Source organism: Engystomops pustulosus, chromosome 3 (genome assembly GCF_040894005.1).
Source record: "Engystomops pustulosus chromosome 3, aEngPut4.maternal, whole genome shotgun sequence".
NCBI lineage: Eukaryota > Metazoa > Chordata > Amphibia > Anura > Leptodactylidae > Engystomops > Engystomops pustulosus.
Genome location: NC_092413.1, coordinates 116765756 through 116789570, shown reverse-complemented (window position 1 = coordinate 116789570; position 23815 = coordinate 116765756). Strand labels below are relative to the sequence as shown.

Genomic DNA, 23815 nt, shown 5'->3' with positions numbered 1-23815 from the left:
CAGACATGGAGCGAGACATATACAGGCAGTCAGACATGGAACAAGACATATATACAGGCAGTCACACATACAGGCAAGTATAGCTACATGCAGACAGACAGACAAGCATGGAGGCAAACACACACACACACTGACAGACAGATACATACAAACAGACACACGTGCAGGCAAACACATCATCACACATACCATACACTCACCATATAGATCAGTCATACACATCCATACATGTCACATATCATCAAACTCCCTGTGGTGTCTGCAGCAGCCCTGGGGTCACACAGAGGAGTCTTCAGGCTTCTCCTCCTCCTCCTCCACCTCTTCGTCCCGATTTCAGAGCTGCCAGATTTCAGCATTACTGCAGCTCCATGTGAAGAGGAGATGGGGGGGGGGTGGAGATGGGGGGGTTAACCTATGATGTGCTGCATCAGACAGGCAGCTCTCTCTAAAGCCTCTGCCTGTTCTGTGCCCTGTCAGGGGAGGAACAGTGCAGGACACAGCTTCTCATCACAGGAAGTAGAGATAGAAGATGTGCACAGCGTGTGTGGGCCCCTGGCAGCTCTCTGGGCCCCAGCACTTGCCCAGGTATGCCGGGTGCTGGAGCCGGGCCTGCATACACATTAAACATGTTTGATGTAAACTGCATTATTTATATACTTTACACTAATATTTAGTAAATAAACTGAAATAGGATCATCAAACATCATAATTTTGCTGAAAATTCTGGTTTTAGCTGTATACAAATAAGCTTTTTTATTTACCCCAAGACCATGGCCATGCCTGCTTTGGGACATTTTCTTCATTCTACATTATCTAGTGTTGCTCTGCATTACCTCATTTATTGACATGCAGTGTACAGAAGAAAGAAGACATGGAGAGCAAAAAAAGCAGAAAATAGGCTGTGCCCATTTGTTTACATAAACAGAATATCTAATATATTAAGCTGAATGTATGTGTGTGTGTGTGCACCGTCACATTTATAATCACCAAACTTTGCACATCAGCTCCCTGTATCTCAGGGAACGTCAAAGACCAGGTTTTTGAGTCAAGATTTTCACCCCACTTCCTCCAAAAACCACCATCTACAGGAGCAATTGTCTGCTGGCTGCTGTGGCGGTTAGCAACCAATAACAGCTCAGATTCAGGCAACCAATAAAAGCTCAGTTTCTATTTTGCCACATGTCATTAATATGAGCTGTGAGCTGTTTGGTTACTATAGGAAATGAGTATAAGACAGCTTATGTGTGAGGTAATATGCAAGGTCGTATGTGAGGTGATATGAGGTAATTTGTGAGGTTATATGTGAGGTAATATGAGATAATATCTTCTCAATTACAATAATTATACAATCTGTGATACTCCAGTCACACCCAGAGTTGCATTCATCTATCTACCCTTAGATCATATCAGATACCTACAGCTCTGGCTGTGACAGGAATATCAATCTACCACTGTCATTCTTAGTATAAGGCAGCTTATGTGTGAGGTAATATGTTTTCAATATCACTGCTTACATCATATGTGATACTCCATTCACATCCAGAGCTGCAGTCTTATCCATTATCAATTATTTAGCTAATATTTGTTGCATATCTGCTGTGTTAAATGTAAGATTTGGAATGCCTTTATTATTTTTTGATCATTCATAATAAAATGTCTGTCTTTGATTTGTGATCTCTATGTGCAAAATACTTTTTGCTAGCCCATTCTATTTTGTTATAGCTAAGAGCAGTTATTCACTTTCTTTGGCAATGTCGGGGGCTACATCTAGATTTTTTTTATAAAGTGACAATTTGCAGGTCACAGTTTACACAATGCAGTTTTCACTTGGAAATGATAAAGTTAAAATAATTTTTTTATTGTTCTACTGTCTCCTGTTTTGCATATTTGTTTTACTGTGATAATCTTATGAAGCTTAATTTCATTACGTGGAGTTCTTACATTCAATTTTTACTGTCTTTAAATTAAAAGAAAAACATATAAAACTGCAGAACAAAAGCACATTGTCGTCATTTGTAGCAAACAGATAAATTGAGAGGGTCAGTGATAGGTCATAACCACATTATGGGCTTGATGACTGAATAGCAAAATTCACACATTTCAGTCTTTGGGTATAAAAAGCATAACAACCTCATGGAGAGCCACATCTGGTACATGAGCTGAACAGCTCTCATCTACTGTGCGTTTTGAGTGTAATACTCTGGAAGTTGAAAGCAAAATACCAGGTAGAAAATCCATTTAGTTTGTAGGAACAGCTTATTCACCGTCATCGGTATTTTATTGCTTTCATTTCTATCATTCCTGTAAACAGCATGTTTTGCCATTAGAAAAATCAAATGAAAGTACTCATTGATTGCTGGTATAGAAAATGTGCACAATTTAGTTGATGGCGCATTTACAATGTGTCTTTGACCCCTGATAACATCACATTTAGTGATAGCCAGTGAGGCATAATGTTCCTTATTCATTATGCTGGGGATACATTAGCACACAGTATAGGATAGCAATAGTCATAGCTGTCTGATCATACTTAATATAACATATGTCTAAAGACAAACAACTTTATTTTTGGGGGGATTTAGACACACACATTAATATAGGAAATGATATGCAATATGTTATTGCTCTGGTTTATTAATGCATACAATAAGGATGTTTTATTCCTGAATTGTCAACTATTTCCACAAACTTTGGATAAAATATTTTGGGCAATTCTAACAAACTTTGCAATTCATCTGATTAAAGAAAAATGCTCAATTCTCCCTTTATTTGGCCACTCTCCAGAACTAGAATCAAAGAGATATCATTGGAATTTATAGAGAGGAATTGGGAAAACCGGGAACTGAATGAGACAGGAGAGACATAGGCATAGACAGAAGCTGCTGGAGTTAATAGGAAATGTGATTCCTGGTACTTTCCTAAATTATATGTTGGTCACTACACAATATCCTAATGTATGTGATGCTGCTGATGCTTTGCAAAGAGAAATAGAGCTTCTACATGTCTTTCTGTTTGCAATGTGTGGGAGATATGATAGCACAAATAAAAAAATCTACCACCTCTGAGAAAACAAAGTTTAGTTATGGCCTGTCCTATAAAACTAAAACTAAGTTAAAATACACATTCTGTCTCCCTGCAATGGTTTTTTGTGGTTGTATGTTGTATGCATTATACACAACTATACAATTAATTGTGTGATGTACTTGTTTCCACACATTGTTGAAGTACATTAAAATGATTTTCTAGGTCAGTAATAACATTATTTTAACCTTTTCATGACTGGCCGACATAAATATATGTGAGCTGGTGGTGAAATGGTCACAGACTGAGCACTCTCCATATGTGACAGGTGTCAGCTGTATTATACAGCTGAGGTCAGTGCTGGCACCCATCATGGCAGTTAACCTGATCAGCACTGTACATGGGCACCCTAATATTTAAATGCCGATTGGCACCCCCATGATGTCTTCAGAAGGCACCGATCAGTTGAAATGACAAGTTGAAGCCTGCTAGAGGCTCCCATAGCTGTCATCATGCACTCTGTATTATAGTCTGCTGGAGACAGACTGTAATATAGAAGCAGCATATTCACAATATACTGTAATACAGTTGTATAAGTGATCAGACCCGCTAGTACCCTTGTGGGCCGGCAATAATAGTAAAAAAATAAGTAAAACAAAGTTAAAAATTCCTCCATTCCCTAGCGCACATATAAAAATAAACGAATAAATGCATAAACATCCAAAATGTTTGCTGTATCAAAATTGTAAAATGATTATTCCTGGCGAACCCCTTAATCAAAAATAGTGCCTAAATGTCAGAATAACCACTTTTATTCCATTTTGCCTTTCATAAAAATGTGAATAAAAAGTGATCAAAGGGTGTACCAGTTGTCATCATGGTATCAATGTAAACGTCCTCTCATTTCTCAAACAATAAAAACTTAGCCAGCACCATACACTGAATTAAGAAAAAGTTACGGGTGTGTAGGTTTTTAATTTTTTTTAAAGGCATTAAGTCATAACAAAACTATACAAATTTGTTGTCTCTTCAACTATAATGAATCAAAGGAGAAAGGAGAGGTCTCTTCTAGACTGCACATTTCTAGCATTAACCCCATAGCGCAATAAGACGTACCCTTACGTCTTACTGCGCATGGGGGAGTATGAAGAGGGCTCACAGGCTGAGCCCTCTTCATACTCACCGGGCGTTTGCTTCATAATGAAGCAAACGCCCGTCGCTAACACCCGCGATCGGTGCTTGCACCGATCGCGGGTGTTAACCCTTTGATTGCCGCCGGCAAAGCTGCTGGCGGCATTAAAGAGCCGGCGGCGCGTGGGCGCCGCCATCTTGGCTCCGATCGTCACTCCCCGTGACATCACCGGGGAGCGGCGATCCGTTGCCATGACAGCCTGGGATCACACAAAGATCCCAGGCTGTCATGATCGAGGCTATCTATTATAATGTGCGATCTGCACATTATAATAGATGGTATGCAAAATCCCCATATACTGCCATACTGTAGTATGGCAGTATATGGTAGGATCAATCAGACAACCTAGGGTTAAAGTACCCTAGGGAGTCTGTAAAATAGTAAAAAAAATAAATAAAAAAAAGTAAAAAAAAAAAATTATATTAAAAAAACATAAAAATTCAAATCACCCCCCTTTCCCTAGAACTGATATAAATATAAATAAACAGTAAAAATCATAAACACAATAGGTATCGCCGTGTCCGAAAATGCCCGATCTATCAAAATATAATAACCGTTTTTCACTGCGTTAAACCCCGTAGCGGAAAATAGCGCCCGAAGTCGCAAATGGCATTTTTTTGCCATTTTGAAAAATAGAAAAAATTCTATAAAAAGTGATCAAAATGTCGAACAGTCCTAAAAATAGAAGCATTGAAAACATCATCAGAAGTCGCAAAAAATGACACCACTCACAGCTCCATACACCAAAGTATGAAAAAGTTATTAGCGCAAGAACACGGCAAAATGAAGAATTTTTTTTCTGTACAGGAGGTTTTAGTTTTTGTAAATGTATGAAAACATTATAAAACCTATACAAATTTGGTATCCCCATGATCGTATTGACCCAATGAATGGAATAGACATGTCATTTGGGGTGCACAGTGAAAGCTGTAAAAACCAAGCCCACAAGAAATGGCGCAAATGTGTTTTTCCATCATTTTCACTGCATTTAGAATTTTTTTTCCGCTTCCCAGTACACGGCATGGAATATTTAATACCATCACTACGAAGTGCAATTTGTTACGCAGAAAATAAGCCATCACACAGCTCTGTACATGGAAAAATAAAAAAGTTATAGATTTTTGAAGGTGGGGAGTGAAAAATAAAAACGCAAAAACGAAAAAGGGCCTGGTCCTTAAGGGGTTAAAAAAGAAAAGCCCATCAGAATTTGGTGCAACTGTGCTCCAACCCATTTCGAATTTTTTTCAACACCCCAGTACATGGCAGAGAATATTAAATGATGCCACTAAGAATTACCATTTGCCTCCCAGATAACAAGCAGTATTATAGCTTTGCGAATAATAAAATCAAAAAGATATGACTCCAAGGAATAGAGTAAAATACAGATATGCATAAACCCAAAAAAAGCCTGCTTCTAAAAGAACTAGATAAATGTTCAAAAGTACACTAAAGAAAAAAATAAGATGCTGTTTGACGGTGGTATTTCACATGGGTGTGATATATGTAACTGTAGAGTAGAGGCATACTTCCTGATAGTTAGCAGAGGAACAATTGATGTTTTAATGAAAGAATTAACCTTTTTTTCTGGCTAAACTATCATTTTGCACCTGAAGTTCTCTTCCCTATTCTATTTCCTGCATTAAAAACACATAGTATTTCGAAGTACATCACAATTTCCATATTAAAAAAAGTTTATAAAATTTAGTTACTGTATTACTTAAGATTCCTACTTCGTTAAAGGAAACTCGTCATCAGAAATTGGCCAAATAAACCACTTCCAGTATGTTATAAAGTAGCTGAGCAGCTACTAGATGATGTTTCTTTCATGGTCTGGTATAAGTTCCTTTTATGAAGTCAAAGAGGCAGAGAATTTGACACTGAAGTCGAGCTTTCCCTGCCTTATAATGGCCTTGTCCTGCCTCCAGGGACATCATTCTGCAGATCCCTAGAAATCTGGAGCATAATGTCAATCACAGGGATGGAGGTCTTCAGAGGTGGGGGGAGCTTGAATTTAGTCTTAAACTCTCCACCTCCCTGACTTTATACAACCAGTTGATTTTCTGGATAAACATTTTCTTGTCAAAACACTGACAAAAACACACATTTCCTTTTGTGCATTTGTAGACTTCTCTGTAAATAGAGAAATGTATTTAGAACTCAGATCTGTTAACTAAAAGGTCACATCATCAATATCCTTTATATTCAAGTTTAGGACCACTGGCATCGCACTTATGTTAAGTGGAATTTTAAATGACTGTGACATGATCTAAAGTTTTGCAAAGATTAATGTTGAACACTTTGTTGCAAACTGATTTAATATGTCCTTTCCATATTAAGCTTTGCAATTTCCCTTTACCTGACCCTTTTTGCAAGGATGAATAAGAAATTATAGTGGTGAGATAACTTGAATTAACAATTTTCTATATTTTATCATACTTGAAATTGACCATAAAAATAGATTTTCTGCTCACCCAGCAATGAGTTGTTATATTAAACTTTTTTAATGATTAGGTTTCTAAACTTTGTGAAGTGGTGTCTATTTTTAGAATTCAGGAAATCTGGTTGCAGATAATTTAGTAGGGAAATTGGATTCAAAAAATGGTGAGCCTTTTTCCTGTTCACATGGTGCAGTGTTGCATGGCGTTCGCTGCTTCTGTTGTGCGGTGCTGGTGGGGACCCGGGCCTGAAACCATGGGGGCTATGCCTGCCAGTATGGGTGCTGGGGGGCAACCAGGTCTTGGTCCCTGCCGGCGCTGTGCTGCAGCGGTGGTGGACGCCATGTGATGCTGCACATAATAGCGTAGGGACCCACCATAAAGAGGTATTCTGTTATAAGGACTCTTTATTGTGCAGAGCACCACCTAATAGTATGCATTGCTGAAAATCCCCTATTCTGCTTTTCCATTTGGGACAGATAGTGCCAGTGTGGTTTCTCTGTGAATGACTTCCTAAATACATGTGCAAGCTCCAAAGATGTTCTTTTCAGTGCAAAGTACAGGCAGTCCCCGGGTTACATACAAGATAGGGTCTGTAGGTTTGTTCTTAAGTTGAATTTGTATGTAAGTCGGAACTGTATATTTTATCATTGTAATCCCAGCCAGAACTTTTTTGGTCTATGTGACAATTTGATTTTAAAAATGTTGGGTTGTCATTAGAGTCAGGATTAACACTAAAGCTTCATTACAGACACCTCTGATAACTGTAACAGCTGATCATTGTAGCCTAGGACTAAAGTACAATAAATTACCAATATCCAGAGGTCCGTTTGTAACTAGGGGTCGTATGTAAGTCGAGTGTTCTTAAGTAGGGGACCGCTTGTAATCAGAAAGCTGGCGCAGCCACTTTTATAGATCTGAGCCAATATGTCATGAATGAGAAAACTATCTCAAAATCCCTCAAATGTTAGGCAACATTCACAGAACCATATGGGGACATATGTACGACCACAAGCTTGCAAGATCTCTATGGAGAGGGGAGGGGTCACCACTCCTCCTCTCCATGGTGCCAGACGTATGCTTTACCACTAGAGATGAGCGAACATACTCGTCCGAGCTTGATGCTCGTTCGAGCATTAGCGTACTCGAAACTGCTCGTTGCTCGGACGAGTATTTCGCCAGCTCGAGAAAATGGCATCTCCCACCGTTTTGCTTTTTGGCGGCCAGAAACAGAGCCAATCACAAGCCAGGAGACTCTGCACTCCACCCAGCATGACGTGGTACCCTTACACGTCGATAGCAGTGGTTGGCTGGCCAGATCAGGTGACCCTGGAATAGACTAGCCCCTGCCCGCGCTGCTCGCGTCATTCTCTGTCTGGATGCCGCTAGGGAGAGAGCTGCTGCTGGTCAGGGAAAGCGTTAGGGTGTTCTATTAGAATAGTGTTAGGCAGGAGTGATTCTACAAGAACCCAACAGCCCTTCTTAGGCCTACAATAATGTTTTATTTTCCTTTTTTTTGGTTTGCTTGTGGCTGGGCTTGCTGGCATTAGTAGTGCAGCTAGTACCATATTGTCAGGAATTTGCAGGGAGACTTGTGTTTAGCTCTTAGTGACACACATATCCACCTCAAACAACGAAGTGAGACAATTTATTAGGGGTTTGATTTGAATTACGCCGAGTCTGCTGATTTATTTTTTTTTACGTTTATTTCTTTTTAGAACTCATAGTAATCTGCCAAAGCAGTGTGCTTTGAGTGTGGGCTAGAAAATAGCCATAGGAGAACCCCAACGGCTTACTTAGGCCTACAATAGCGTTATATTTTCCTATTTTTTTTGGTTTGCTTGTGGCTGGGCTTGCTGGCATTAGTAGTGCAGCTAGTACCATATTGTGAGTAATTTGCAGGGGGACTTGCTACCGTTGTGTTTAGCTCTTAGTGACACACATATCCACCTCAAACACCGAAGTGGGACAATTTATTAGGGGTTTGATTTGAATTAGGCAGAGTCTGCTGATTTTTTTTTTTTTACGTTTATTTCTTTTTAGAATACACAGTAATCTGCCAAAGCAGTGTGCTTTGAGTGTGGGCTAGAAAATAGCCAAAGGAGAACCCCAATGGCTTATTTAGGCCTACAATAGCGTTATATTTTCCTTTTTTTTTGGTTTGCTTGTGGCTGGGCTTGCTGCTATTAGTAGTGCAGCTAGTACCATATTGTGAGTAATTTGCAGGGAGACTTGTGTTTAGCTCTTAGTAACACACATATCCACCTCAAACACCGAAGTGGGACAATTTATTAGGGGTTTGATTTGAATTAGGCAGAGTCTGCTGATTTATTTTTTTTTACGTTTATTTCTTTTTAGAACTCACAGTAATCTGCCAAAGCAGTGTGCTTTGAGTGTGGGCTAGAAAATAGCCATAGGAGAACCCCAACGGCTTATTTAGGCCTACGATAGCGTTATATTTTCCTTTTTTTTTGGGTTTGCTTGTGGCTGGGCTTGCTGGCATTAGTAGTGCAGCTAGTACCATATTGTGAGTAATTTGCAGGGAGACTTGTGTTTAGCTCTTAGTGACACACATATCCACCTAAAACAATGAAGTGGGACAATTTATTAGGGGTTTGATTTGAATTACGCCGAGTCTGCTGATTTATTTTTTTTACGTTTATTTCTTTTTAGAATACACAGTAATCTGCCAAAGCAGTGTGCTTTGAGTGTGGGCTAGAAAATAGCCATAGGAGAACCCCAACAGCTTATTTAGGCCTACAATAGAGTTATATTTTCCTTTTTTTTTGGTTTGCTTGTGGCTGGGCTTGCTGGCATTAGTAGTGCAGCTAGTACCATATTGTCAGGAATTTGCAGGGAGACTTGTGTTTAGCTCTTAGTGACACACATATCCACCTCAAACACCGAAGTGGGACAATTTATTAGGGGTTTGATTTGAATTAGGCAGAGTCTGCTGATTTATTTTTTTTTACGTTTATTTCTTTTTAGAACTCACAGTAATCTGCCAAAGCAGTGTGCTTTGAGTGTGGGCTAGAAAATAGTCATAGGAGAACCCCAACGGCTTATTTAGGTCTACAATAGCGTTATATTTTCCTATTTTTTTTTGGTTTGCTTGTGGTTGGGCTTGCTGCTATTAGTAGTGCAGCTAGTACCATATTGTGAGTAATTTGCAGGGAGACTTGTGTTTAGCTCTTAGTGACACACATATCCACCTCAAACACCGAAGTGGGAGAATTTATTAGGGGTTTGATTTGAATTAGGCACAGTCTGCTGATTTATTTATTTTTTACGTTTATTTCTCTTATAACTCAAAGTCATCTGGCACAGCACAAAATCCAGTTGTGTGCTGTCAATGTAGGTTAGAAACTAGCCATAGCAATAGGATAGCATTGTTTTGTTTAAAAAAAACCACAAAAAAAAAATTTTAAGTTTACACTTTCATTTTGAAAATGTTTAACCCGAGGGCTAGGGGTAGAGGACGTGGGCGTCCAACTACTGCAGGGGTCAGAGGCCGTGGTCCTGGGCGGGGTGAGACACCACCTGCTGATGAGGGAGCAGGGGAACGCCACAGAGCTACACTCCCTAGGTTCATCATGTCTCCTGTTACTGGGACTCATGGTAGAGCACTGTTGAGGCCAGAACAGTGCGAAGAGGTGATGTCGTGGATTGCGGACAATGCTTCTAGCCATTTGTCCACCAGTCAGTCTTCCACGCAGTCCACTCATGTCACCGAAATCAGCACTCCTCCAGCTCCTCCACCTCAGCCTCCTTCCCCCCAGTCTGCCCCCTCCCAGCAAAATTTGGCATTTGAACCGGCATACTCTGAGGATCTGTTTTCTGGACCCTTCCCACAGTCACAAACCACTTGTCCGGTTGCTGCTGAGCAATTTTCCGATGCCCAGGTTTTCCACCGGTCGCAGTCTGTGGGTGATGATGACATTATTGACGTAGTGGAAGAAGTCTGTAAAGAGGTGTCGGACGATGAGGAGACACGGTTGTCAGACAGTGGTGAAGTTGTTGTCAGGGCAGGAAGTCCGAGGGGGGAGCAGACTGAGGGATCGGAGGATGATGAGGTGACAGACCCAAGCTGGGTTGATAGGCCGGGTGAACACAGTGCTTCTGAGACGGAGGCGAGTCCTATAGCAGAACAGGTTGGAAGAGGCAGTGGTGGGGCCAGACGGAGAGGCAGGGCCAGAGCTGGTGCATCAGCGCCAAATGTTGCCCGTAGTCAAGCCCCCGTGGCGAGGGCTAGATTTTCAGAAGTCTGGAGGTTCTTTAAAGAAACACCGGATGACCGACGGACTGTGGTGTGCAACCTTTGCCAAACCAGGATCAGCAGGGGTTCCACCACTACTAGCTTAACTACCACCAGTATGCGCAGGCATATGAATGCTAAACACCCCACTCAATGGCACCAAGCCCGTTCACCTCTGGCCGGGCACACCACTGCTCCTTCCCCTGTGTCATCTGCTAGTCAGCCCCCTGCCCAGGACCACGGCCCAAACACCTCCCCTGCAAAAACCCCATCTTCGCCTCCACGATCCTCCACAGCATCCACCAGCGTTCAGCTCTCCAGACGCTGGAGCGCAAAAGGAAGTATAGCGCAACCCATCCTCAATGTCCACATCTCCAAGTTGCTTAGCCTGGAGATGCTGCCCTATAGGCTGGTAGAGACCGAGGCCTTTCGAAACCTCATGGCGGCGGCCACCCCTCGGTATTCGGTCCCCAGCCGCCACTACTTTTCCCGATGTGCCGTCCCAGCCCTGCACAAGCACGTGTCAGAGAACATCATCCGTGCCCTGACCAACGCCGTTTCTGACAAGGTCCACCTGACCACGGACACGTGGATGAGTGCTGCCGGGCAGGGCCACTATATATCGCTGACGGCACATTGGGTTAACTTGGTGGAGGCTGGGACCGAGTCTGACCCTGGGGCTGCTCATATACTGCCGACGCCGAGGATTGCGGGGCCTACCTCGGTCCAGGTCTCAAAGGCCTACTATGCCTCCTCCTCCTCCCACCCCTCCTCCACCTCCTCCTCCGAATTACCATCCGTGGGCATGGCGCCATCAGTTGGTAGCTCTAGGCACAGCAGCAGTGCCGTCGCTAAGCGACAGCAGGCGGTGCTCAAACTGCTGAGCCTAGGCTCTAAAAGGCACACCGCCCAAGAGCTATTACAGGGCATCACGGCGCAGACCGATCTGTGGCTGGCACCGCTGAACCTGAAGCCAGGCATGGTTGTGTGTGACAACGGCCATAACCTGGTGGCGGCTCTGCAACTCGGCAGACTGACACATGTGCCATGCCTGGCCCATGTGTTAAATCTCATAGTTCAGCGTTTCCTCAAGACATACCCCAATCTGTCTGATTTGCTCACGAAGGTGCGCCGCATCTGTGCGCATTTCAGGAAGTCCAGCAAAGATGCTGCCACTCTCAGGGCAGCGCAGCGCCGCCTCCAACTGCCGCTCACCGACTGTTGTGCGACGGGCCCACGAGGTGGAATTCAACATTAACCATGTTATCCAGAGTTTACCAGCAGCGCAGAGCGATTGTAGACTGCCAGATGTCAACTTCCACCAGAACTGGTAGTCAGGTCAGTCAGCTTTCTCAAGTCTACAATGAGGAGTGGACGTGGATGTCTGATATCTGTCAGGTGCTGAGTAACTTTGAGGAGTCAACACGGATGGTCAGTGGCGATGCCGCCATCATCAGCCTCACCATCCCGCTGCTTGGCCTGTTGAAAAACTCTCTGGTCAGCATGAAGTCGGAAGCTTTGCGCTCGTCACAAGAGACGGGGGAAGAAGATTCCCTTGTTGATAGCCAAAGCACCCTTAGGTCTGTTTCTCAGCGCATATCGGAGGAGGTGGAGGAGGATGAGGAGGAAGAGGAGGAGAATGTTGGCGAGACAGAAGAGGGGACCATTGTTCAGTCCTTCACTGTTCAGTGTGTATGGGCAGAAGAAGAGGAGTTGGAGGAGTTGGAGGAGGAGGAAATGGGCAGTCAGGCCAGTGAGGGGAGTGAATTCTTGTGCGTTGGGACTCTGGCGCACATGGCAGATTTCATGCTAGGCTGCCTATCCCGTGACCCTCGCGTTCAAAGAATTTATTCCAGCACCGATTACTGGGTATTCACTCTCCTGGACCCACGGTACAAGCAAAATCTTTCCACTCTCATCCCTGGAGAGGAAAGGAGTGTGAGAATGCATGAATACCAGCAGGCCCTGGTGCACAAGCTGAAACAGTATTTCCCTTCTGACAGCGCTAGCGGCAGAGGGCGTACTTCTGCGGGACAAGTAGCAAGGGAGAGTAGGCGAGCAGGCAGCTTTTCCAGCACTGGCAGGGGTAGGCTTTACAAGGCCTTTGCCAGTTTTATGTCACCCCAGCAAGACACTGTCACCTGTCCCCAGTCTCGGCAGAGTAGGGCTGATCTTTACAGAAAGATGGTAAGGGAGTACGTAGCTGACCATACCATCGTCCTAAATGATCACACAGCTCCCTACAACTACTGGGTTTCAAAGCAGGACATGTGGCACGAACTGGCGCTGTACGCCTTAGAGGTTCTTGCCTGCCCTGCCGCTAACGTGTTTTCCGAGCGGGTTTTCAGTGCAGCTGGTGGCATCATCACCGATAAGCGTACACGCCTGTCGACTGACAGCGCTGACAGGCTGACGCTTATCAAGATGAATAAAGCCTGGATTTCTCCGGATTTTCATTCTCCACCAGGTGAAAGAAGCTCAACCTGAATAATGTATGCACTCCTCCTCCTCATTGTCCTCCTTCTCCTCCTCTTTGTACACTAAAGCGGAGGAAACTGGCTATTTTCTGCCAGGGCCAACTGGCTCTAGCTATAGTACTCTATGTATTTAATTTTTCTGGAGGGCCACCTACCCGGTCCTCTGTTTTAAGCAATTTTTGGGAGTGCCACATACAGGCACTCAATCTATTTAATTTTTCTGGAGGACCACCAACCTGCTCCTCTGGTTTGAAAACTTTTTTGGACTGCCACATACAGGCACTCAATTTATTTAATTTTTATGGAGGACCACCTACCTGCTCCTCTGGTTTGAAAACTTTTTTGGACTGCCACATACAGGCACTATCCAAATTAAATTGTCTCCATAGCAGCATCCACATGTCGTCTTTTTAGCTGGCTCCACACGTTGTCTCCATTGCTACCTCCACACGTCATCGCCATAGCTGCCTCCAAAAGTCGTCCATATAGCTGCCTCCATACATGGTCTCCTTATCAAACGAACTGTGTCAGGCAGAATTTTGGGTTGTTTTCATGGATTCCACATCAAACTTGTTAACTTTGTCGCCACCCTGCTGTGTAATCCACAAAATATACTGGCAAACTTTTAGCATTTACCGATATTATTTCAGAGCTTCTTGCGCATCTGTTTACATTCCCCTCACCCGCCATATCCCAAACTTATAAGAACGCTACTACACTTGATCTTATACAAAAGGTTCTTAGAAGTGCTGTTTGGGGAGTAGCCTAGAGACAGGGGCTTGGATTGGCGAAAGCTCGCCTGGCAGCGGAGCGCCAGCTCCATCTCAAGATCCAACTAACATAGTTTTAACTGCAGTACCTTTAATCTACTACTAGTTCACTGCCTCCATACATGGTCCCCTTATCAAACGAGCTGTGTCAGGCAGAATTTTGGGTTGTTTTCATGGATTCCACATCAAACTTGTTAACTTTGTCGCCACCCTGCTGTGTAATCCACAAAATATACTGGCAAACTTTTATCATTTACCGATATTATTTCAGCGCTTCTTGCGCATCTGTTTACATTCCCCTCACCCGCCATATCCCAAACTTATAAGAACGCTACTACACTTGATCTTATACAAAAGGTTCTTAGAAGTGCTGTTTGGGGAGTAGCCTAGAGACAGGGGCTTGGATTGGCGAAAGTTCGCCTGGCAGCGGAGCGCCAGCTTCATCCCAAGATCCAACTAACATAGTTTTAACTGCAGCACCTTTAATCTACTACTAGTTCACTGCCTCCATACATCGTCCCCTTATCACACGAGCTGCGTCAGGCAGAATTTTCAGGTGTTTCACCAGATACATAGTGCTGGAGACCTGAAGTTGCAATCATAGCAGCGCAATATGAATGCCCCATACTGTCGCTCTTAATCATGGAAGTCGTCTCCATGGCTGCCTCCACATGTCGTCCCCTTATCAAAAGAGCTGTGTCAGGCTCATTTTTCGGGTTTTTCACCAGATACGTTATGGAACTTGGTCACTATGTCGCCACCATGCTGTGTTATCGACTAAATATACCGTCAACCTTTTGTTCACATAGGAAATCATTTCAGTGCTTCTTGCTCACCTCCTTTGGTTCCTCTCTGCCACCCATTGGTTTGAAGCCTGAGTCCATTTAGGGTATGTCGCCATGACACTCTCGAGCCTGCCGCTGCTGCCGCTGCCTCTGCATGCCATCCCCTATAGTGTCAGGGTCAATTATTGGATGTTTTAAATGCTATCTAGCCTCATTCGGTCACTCTGTCATGGCCATGCTGTTGCCCATAATTTTGGCATAATGGTACGATTAAGCAGCCTCAGAGGCATCCATGCATGCTGCCCCTGCTGTTTCCTGTCCATTTCCGTGGTGTTTCCATCCTTTTCTGAGGTTCCCAGGTGTTTGGCCAAGCTTCCCTGTGCAGAGCCTTGGTCCCCTTGAAAAATGCTCGAGTCTCCCATTGACTTCAATGGGGCTCGTTATTCGAGACGAGCACTCGAGCATCGGTAAAAGTTTGTCTCGAATAACGAGTACCCAAGCATTTTAGTGCTCGCTCATCTCTATTTACCACATAAAGCGACATGTGTAAGAATTGAAAAAATGAGGCCTTGCCCCGAAGGCCAAAACTGGCTGTGGATACAAGAGGTTAAACACAGGGAAAAATTACATATCTGAAGACACTGCTGAAGGTGCTCTATCCAGTTGTTATGAACCTGCATGAGAATCTATAGATACCTTTTGATTCACAAGAGATATTGGAAATTTGATTGCAGCAATCCATTTGACAAAAATTCTGTGATATGCTTCATGACAACCTTCCCATTTAGAAAAACTCAACCTTGATCCAATGTGGAAGATACCCTTTCAGGATTTATCATGCTGGGATCTTTTTCCTCAGGTACCTTCCTGTGGTGGAAGGTGTATTTTATCACCCATGTGTAAGGAGGATTGGTTTGCCCAATGTGTCTGAAAATATTTGCGAGTCGCACGCACACCATATGAGTAAGATCAGAAAGGCAGGTGTGTATGTGCTTCAGACAGCAAAGGGGAGCCACATGCTAGAGCTACAGCAGTTTCAGCCATTGCAGTCACAAGGGCTAAGTGATCAAGGGCTGCAGGAGTTACAAATAACAACATTTTAGTGGAGATGTATTAATAAAGTTTTATTTACAGAAATATCACCATAAAATTTTGTATTAAAATCTTGTGCAGTATAAAATGGAGAAAATGTATCTATTATTTCCACACCTGTTTTCAACATTAATGCCCAGGCCATTTTTCAGTTTTTTTCCCTCATTGCTTAATTTATTTTTTCTGTTACAATAGTTTTATGGGATCTTGCTTTTCTTTGGGAAAAGCTTTAGTTTTTAGTAGCTCAATTTTGGGTTTCATAAATGCTAATGGTAAATAATTTTTAACCGTTTATGTGCAGTAGATTTAAAAAAGAACCGAGGTTTATAGACCATTTTTGGGAACTGAAAAATGATGTGTGTCCCCTCTATAAAGGAGTGCCTTTTCAGTCTGTTTACCAGTCTATTCAGTCTGTACACCAGAAAATTCAAAATTGTGGAGCAGCAAACTAAACCATTTAATAGCAGGTAGAAAGCACCTCTCTCCAGTCTTATACTGAATTAGATTAATCATCCAGAATCAGACACACTGATGAATCTGGTGCAGCAGGGAACTGTCTAGTTCTACTCTGCACTGGTCTAATTTACTAAGGGTCCATGGACCCCATTTCTGTTGGGTTTTTCAACATTTTCAGGGATCGCGCCGCTGGGACAGATATTTAGAAGGGGATTTTGGCGCATGTGACCGGATTTTGGCACAGCGGCACCGGCTCATGCGACACAAATCTGATCGGAGAAGCGTCACATTCAGGAAATCGGGTGCGCAATCTTATTGTATCGTGGGAGAGATAAGCAGCTACTTATTTGACCACAGTGACTGGATGTGTAGTAGAGTATCAAAGGGAGAGAAAGATTTGTCCTATTGGGACAATGCCACCCATTTGTCACATAAAATTTAACTTTTATTACTAATTATCTTAAAAGGTAAGGGGATGGAACAAAGATCATTAAACTATATGTGAAATTTCTCAGCTGGGTAGCCCCACTCCAGTGTGACCCTCAGAACCTCCAGTATGTAAGCTATGGTGCGGCACATTCAAAGCCCAGCACTACTCCTATTATATAGCCTCAACCAGCTAAGGGGAGGAGGGGAAGGGGGAGTAAAATTCCTATATCTTGCCCTAATGCTTAGTCTCCAATCATTCCATCACACATGCAAGCATATAGCTTATGCAATCGCTAAATTGCGAGGCGTTTAGCACACTGCTGAATCTAAAACATACAAAACAGCCCCCCCGACATGTTTCGCCACTGCACGTGGCGTCCTCGGGGGTACCGGGGCTATAGTGCTATCCGGTTTCTTCCGGATCCTCTGGTTTCCTCCCGCACTCCAAAACATACTGGTAGGTTGATTAGATTGTGAGCTTGTGGACAGGCACTGATTTGTCAGGCTCTGTGTGGAGCTGCATAATCTGTGTGCGCTATTTAAATAAAGGAATAATTATAATAATAATAATTATTATTATTAGAGACCAGTTGAAAACAGACTAAACAATCCTCAAGAGATAAAGTGCAGTTTTGAGATGGATGTGTAGTTAGAGAGGTCAAGGCAGGGTTATTTCAGTAATGGTGTAAAAGCATGTTAAAAAAAAAAATTATTTCAGTTCTGCGAGTAGTGACAGCAGGCAATAGGAAGTGGTAGAGGCATGAGCTAATTGTGCTACTTCAGTAGGTAGATGGGTGAAAAGAGGAACCGAAAAAATCTTCCATTATTGAATCAAATAGAAAATGTAAACTAGTGGAATTTCAGGAAATAATTGGAGGCAATTTTTTCTGGCACCCTGCCTGGCATAGAATTGCACAGCTTTAGTCTAGTGCGCAGATGTGGGGTAGCAATGTCTTACGCCAGCCCCTGCATGCATGTTCCATGCTCACATGAACATGCTCGTGAAGGTGCTGGCCCTGGAATTGTGACTATTTTAAGGCTTGTTCACTTGTTTTCTAGCATACAATCTCTGATAAAGTTCCCCTCATATTTTAAGTTTAAGATGTGAAAATATGCATCCCTTTTTTCTTATTTGATAGTGTGGAGATATATAAATAAAAAACACATGCTTGCAATGGGCATGCTTGCAATTTTAGTGTGTCCACAATACTGATATGGGAAATTAGTTTTTTCAGTATCAGTTTTTCCAGTATTAAGAGCGTTCCTTTACCCAAGAAGAGTTGCTTTTTCCAGAATTGTGTTTATAGAGAAGAGAGTTTATGTCAAGGCATAGGAACAAAATTTTAGAAAAACCAAGGTAGGAGGTGATAGGAGCATGCAAAATCCAGGGATTATGGATTTGGGGCTCAAGGAAATTAAATATGAGTGAGGATACCAGAGGAATTATTTGTTTGCATAGGTGTACCAACAATCAGCGAGATAAAAGGGTTGTAAGAAAATTAACTTTATTTATTCTACAGAGCCAGCTATAGTCTGGCCATTTTGCCCATCCCACCAACAGTCTGCTCACATGGGCCTAACCAACCTTCTGTCTATTAGCGCGCTCCAAACCAAACTTTTTTCTTCCCAGTGCCTCCAACTCACTTGCTGCCTTCCTCCTGCCCAACATCTTCCCGCTGATGCCTGTCAATTTATTGTTTAACAAAACATACTGCACTGCCCCAGCCCACATTCTATCTTCTCACAACATTTACAATAGACTCTGGAGAGACTGATGGCAGAGTTTAAACTAGCCTGATAAATAAATACGCACCTACTGCAGTCTAATACTGGCCTAAGGCTGCAGTAGGTGTGCGCTGTCTACGTCAAGTCTTTGCTAAACTCATGTATACCAAGAGAGACTGTTGGTGGTGGTAGGCACTGGTCTGGCCCAAAATTAAGGATACAGCTACTGTAAGTACAGTTTCCTTTGTTTTCTTACAGTAACTCCTGCCACTAATATTAAAAGATTTTCTCCTCGACAAAATTGATAATATTATATATGTTCCAGTTCCCGTTACTCCAATAACTCCAACAACCTCGGCAAACTACACATTCTGTTTGTAAAGATGGGGCTATTGCTGACACAATATCTTAAAGGATAGTTTATCAATACATTACAGTTTACATTACAGTATTATCAGGTAGTTTTAAATGAAAGCTTTTACTTGATTCAGTTATAGTTTGAACTTACCGTCCTGCTGTCTTGTTCTGATGATACATCTCCCATGTGTAACACAAAATTAATATATAGCAAGCCACTATAAGTGGTAAAGGAAAAAAGAATGTTGTGATTGTCAAGTACAAAGTATACCTGGAAAAGAGAAAAGATATGGGATTCACTTCAACTATTCATTAAATTAGAACTTGATTAAATGTGACATAATAAAATAACATTGTTGTGAAGTCAGAAATACATGTTTTCTACTGGCCATGTGTGAATATTTACTTCAATAGGATAGAGGAAAAAACAATGCTAGATAAATCTACAGTGGCTCATCTACATCTGGGACAAAAGATCAAAAGTATTAAAATGCAAATTCTAGAAAATGGATTGGGCATGTTGACATTAAACTGTCAAATTTTCGACTGTGCAATTTTTTTGGGCAGACATAAAACACAAACATCAGACCTTTCAGTTGTAATAAATTTCCCCCATTATGTGAAATTTGATAAATTAGGTGCAAATTATGGCCATACAAAACTGCAGAAATAATAATAGACCTTCTCCAATTACTTAAAAATGTTAACATTATTACAACAAAATGATAGTTTGCAAGGTGGGTGCATGAAGTAGAAATAAAGGAATGTTTAGTTGTTTGTGGGTGCATTCACACATGTCATTAAGGTATGCTTTTGAAATGCATCACAACAGCTGAGAACAGATTTGCCTGATTACATTGCTGTTAGCATTGCATTTACAAAAAACACTCATTAACACATGTGTTAATGCTATGTTGACATTGTGTCTATGCATGCATTTTGTAAACACAATGTTAACAGCAGGGCTGAATTAATGTTAGTGGGGTCCCTGGGCATAAATCTGGCGGAGGTCCCCCACAGAATGTAGTTCAGACAGGGTACAGCAATCACTATATACAGCCCTCCAGCAATAACTATAAGGCCTCCCCAGCAGTTACTATATACAGCCCCCAGTAATCACTATATACAGTCCACCTAGCATTAACTATATACAGCCCCCCAGCAATAACTATATACAGCCCCCAGTAATCACTATATACAGCTCCCAGTGATCACTGTATACAGTCCCTTAGCAATAATTATATACAGCCCCCCAGTAATCACTATATACAGCCCCCTAACAATAACTATATACAGTCCCCAGCAATGACTATATGCAGCCCCTCAGTAATCACTATATACAACCACTCAGTAATCACTATATACAGCCCCTTAGTAATAGCTATATACATTCCAAAGCAATAACTATATACAGCCTCCTAACAATAACTATATACAGCCACTTAGCAATAACTATATACAGCCCCCAGTAATGACTATATACAGTCCCTTAGTAATAACTATATACATCCACCAGCAATAAGTATATACAGCCTCCTAGCAATAACTATATAGAGCCTCTTAGCAATAGCTATATACAGCCCCCAGTAATCACTGTATACAGCTCCCCAGTAATCTCTATACATATCCACCCAGGAATCACTATATACATCCCCAGCAATAACTATATACAACCCCCAGCCCCCCAGTAATCAGTATATACAGACCATAGTAATCACTATGTACAGCCCCCCAGCAATAACGATACACAGCCCTTCAGTAATTATTATATACAGCCCCCTAACAATAACTATACACAGTCCCCTAACAATAACTATATACAGCCCTGAACAATAACTATATACAGCCCCCAGTAATCACTATATAACCCCCAGTAAACACTATAAACTTTCCCTCAGTAATCACTATATAGAGCCCTTCATTATTAACTATATAAAGCCCCCAGTAATCACTATATACACCCCCTTGCATTAACTTTATACAGCCCCCAGCATTAACTATTTACAGCCCCCCAACAATAACTGTATACCACCGCCAGCATTATCTATATATAGCCCCCCAGCATTAACTATATACATCTACATACAACTATATACAACCCCCAGCATTAACTATATACAGCTATATACAACTATACACAGACCCCCAGCATAAACTATATACATGTTATACATACTATATACTATGTATAAAATGTCAAAACTTGCCATTAAAACACAAGAACACAAACAAATTGCCAGTATACTTTCTTATTTAACTTTCTTATACTCACCAGAGGACATCATTTGGTGTAGTAAGATCAAACGCACAACTTTCCAACCCATCTTTGAACTGGATAACCTTTGAGTAGACCCAGACAGGAAACACAACTACAAAAGATGCTGCCCACAGAAGTATGTTCACACGGATTGTCTTTGATATTGTTCTTAAGCTTGTTAGGCGAAATGGCTGGACAAGGGCCATATATCTGTAACATAAAATAATAAAAACATCAAAATACAATGATACAAAATATACATTTCCAACAAATAGTTGTGTACTTTACAAATGATTTTTGCAAAGATTAAAGGGAATCTACAGAAGGGCGTCAACCATTCACACGTGAATACTGGCATCTGTTTATTTGAATTGTTAACCAGATAGATTAGATGTAAAATGTACTTGTGAATATATTTAAATAGAGTAAAAGTGCTCCAGGGCACATCACAAAAGCACCTCTGGGCTCCAGGGCTCTTTTCTTTCACGCCACATAAGCACTTGTGACCCAAGTAATATATACAGGCGGTCCCCTACTTAAGAACACCTGACTTACATACGACCCCTAGTTACAAACAGACCTCTGGATGTTGGCAATTTACTGTACTTTAGCCTTAGGCTACAATAAACAGCTAAAACCGTTATCACAGGTGTCTACAATAAAGCTTTATTGTTAATCCTGGTTCTAATGACAACCCAACATTTTTAAAATCCAATTGTCACAGAGACCAAACAAAATTTGGCTGGGGGTTACAATGATAAAGTATAGAGTTCCAACTTACATACAAATTCAACTTAAGAACAAACCTACAGACCCTATCTTGTATGTAACCCGGGGACTGCCTGTATTCAAAACAAGAATGTCTGGATTGTTTGGATATGTCTATTTACTTATCAATAAGTTTTCTGTTTGCTCTGGTGGAATACATACCTGGCCTTTTTTACATGTGCTTGCTTGTCCATAACTCATACTCTATAATGATTCTTTAACATATATTGTTTTGCGTTCATTTATAAACATTGGGGCAGATTTACTTAGCGGCGCGTTCTCTGCGCTGGATTCGGGTCTGGCCGGGATTCATTAAGGCAGTTTCTCCGCCGTCCACCAGGTGGCGCTGCTGCGCTGAAGAGCATCGGAATGCACTGGAATACACCGAACAGGGCCGAGTGAAGGTAAGTGCAATTTTCGCAACACATTTTTTTTTTCAAATGCGGCGTTTTTTCCTAATCCGTCGGGTTTTCGTTCGGCCACGCCCCCCGATTTCCATCGCGTGCATTCCGGCGCCGATGCGCCACAATCCGATTGCGTGCGCCAAAATCCCGGAGCAATTCAGGGGAAATCTGCGCAAATCGGAAATATTCGGGTAACACGTTGGGAAAACGCGAATCGGGCCCTTAGTAAATGACCCCATTATGTTTACCAGTACAAGTCAACTAAATAAGTATAATGGGGTGTACAATTGACTCTTTGTGGATTGATATTTGCATTTATCACTAATTCTGTACACTTTTATGTCATTTTTAAAGATGGTCACTAGAGGAGATTGTTATAGATTTTGGTATTGTATGTATATTTATGCACTAATCTGTGTCTAGATACATTTTATGTTATGATTATTGGACTATGCACAAGGTGATGTATTCTGTAAACTTTTTATTATTATTTTATTATGAATATTGTTTATTATTTATTAGCGAATCATGTTCATACAAATATACATTTTTATGTCATGTAAAATAAATTTGATAAACTTGCGTTTTCAACAAAAAAATCCCTTCATTTATGGTAATCATAAGCTATATGCGATGTCATTATGTGACTACAGTTTATAAGTATACTTAGGGGATAGAATGAAACATGAACTTTGTCATTATACAGTGTTTTGTCAATCATGATCTATATATGTATTTTATGAATTATCAGCAATCTGTTCCACACTTCCGCATGTTTGAAACACACAGGACACATGGCGATTGCACAGCTCTATACTTACCTGTACTTCTGCATATATACAAGCACGCAAGGTATGATGGGTATGACGCACTTCCGGTTTGCGGACCAGAAGTGCTTGCAATGCGCTCCGCTGGCTGCATCCCACCAGAAACCTAGCTTTATTAGGTTGTGGTCAGGTACTGTCTAATAATCCCCTGAGGAAACCTATGCAGTGGGCGATACACGTGGGGCACCTCTACTACTTCTCCCCAGGACCTCCATTCTTATGGTAATGCAATTTCTATGCACTTTAGACTTTAATGCACTTCATTTATGCACTTTAGACTTTAATGCACTTCAAATTTGGTTGCACATTTAATAATTAATTTATTCTATATATTTTTGCATGTATTTTTGTATTCATATACTTATTAGTATGTTAGTCTGTTTTTGGGGAGATTTCAGCTGCGTTTTAAGTGTTTTTAATAATTTTTGTATTCTGAAAAAAGATTGTATATGATTTTTCCAATACATCTGTCTCCTTCTATTGATTTTTGAAGGTACAGAATGTCTTAATATATATTTACAAAAAAGCAACATTGTAACAGTTTATAAGCCAGATCACAGAGGGG

The 23815-nt window shown here is 41.6% G+C and overlaps 1 protein-coding gene across 2 annotated transcripts in view; it reads right to left on the bottom strand.

The window, feature by feature from the left end:
• The window catches only part of MCHR2 (melanin concentrating hormone receptor 2), a 245449-nt gene that overhangs the window by 5146 nt on the left and 216488 nt on the right, over positions 1–23815 (bottom strand). For both annotated transcript variants that reach the window (XM_072141899.1, XM_072141898.1), the window contains exons 4-5: positions 21267–21461; positions 19146–19265 (exon numbers count right to left, since the gene is read on the bottom strand). In XM_072141899.1, coding sequence (XP_071998000.1) covers positions 19146–19265; positions 21267–21461 — 315 coding nt within the window. The remainder of the gene's footprint in view (positions 1–19145; positions 19266–21266; positions 21462–23815) is intronic.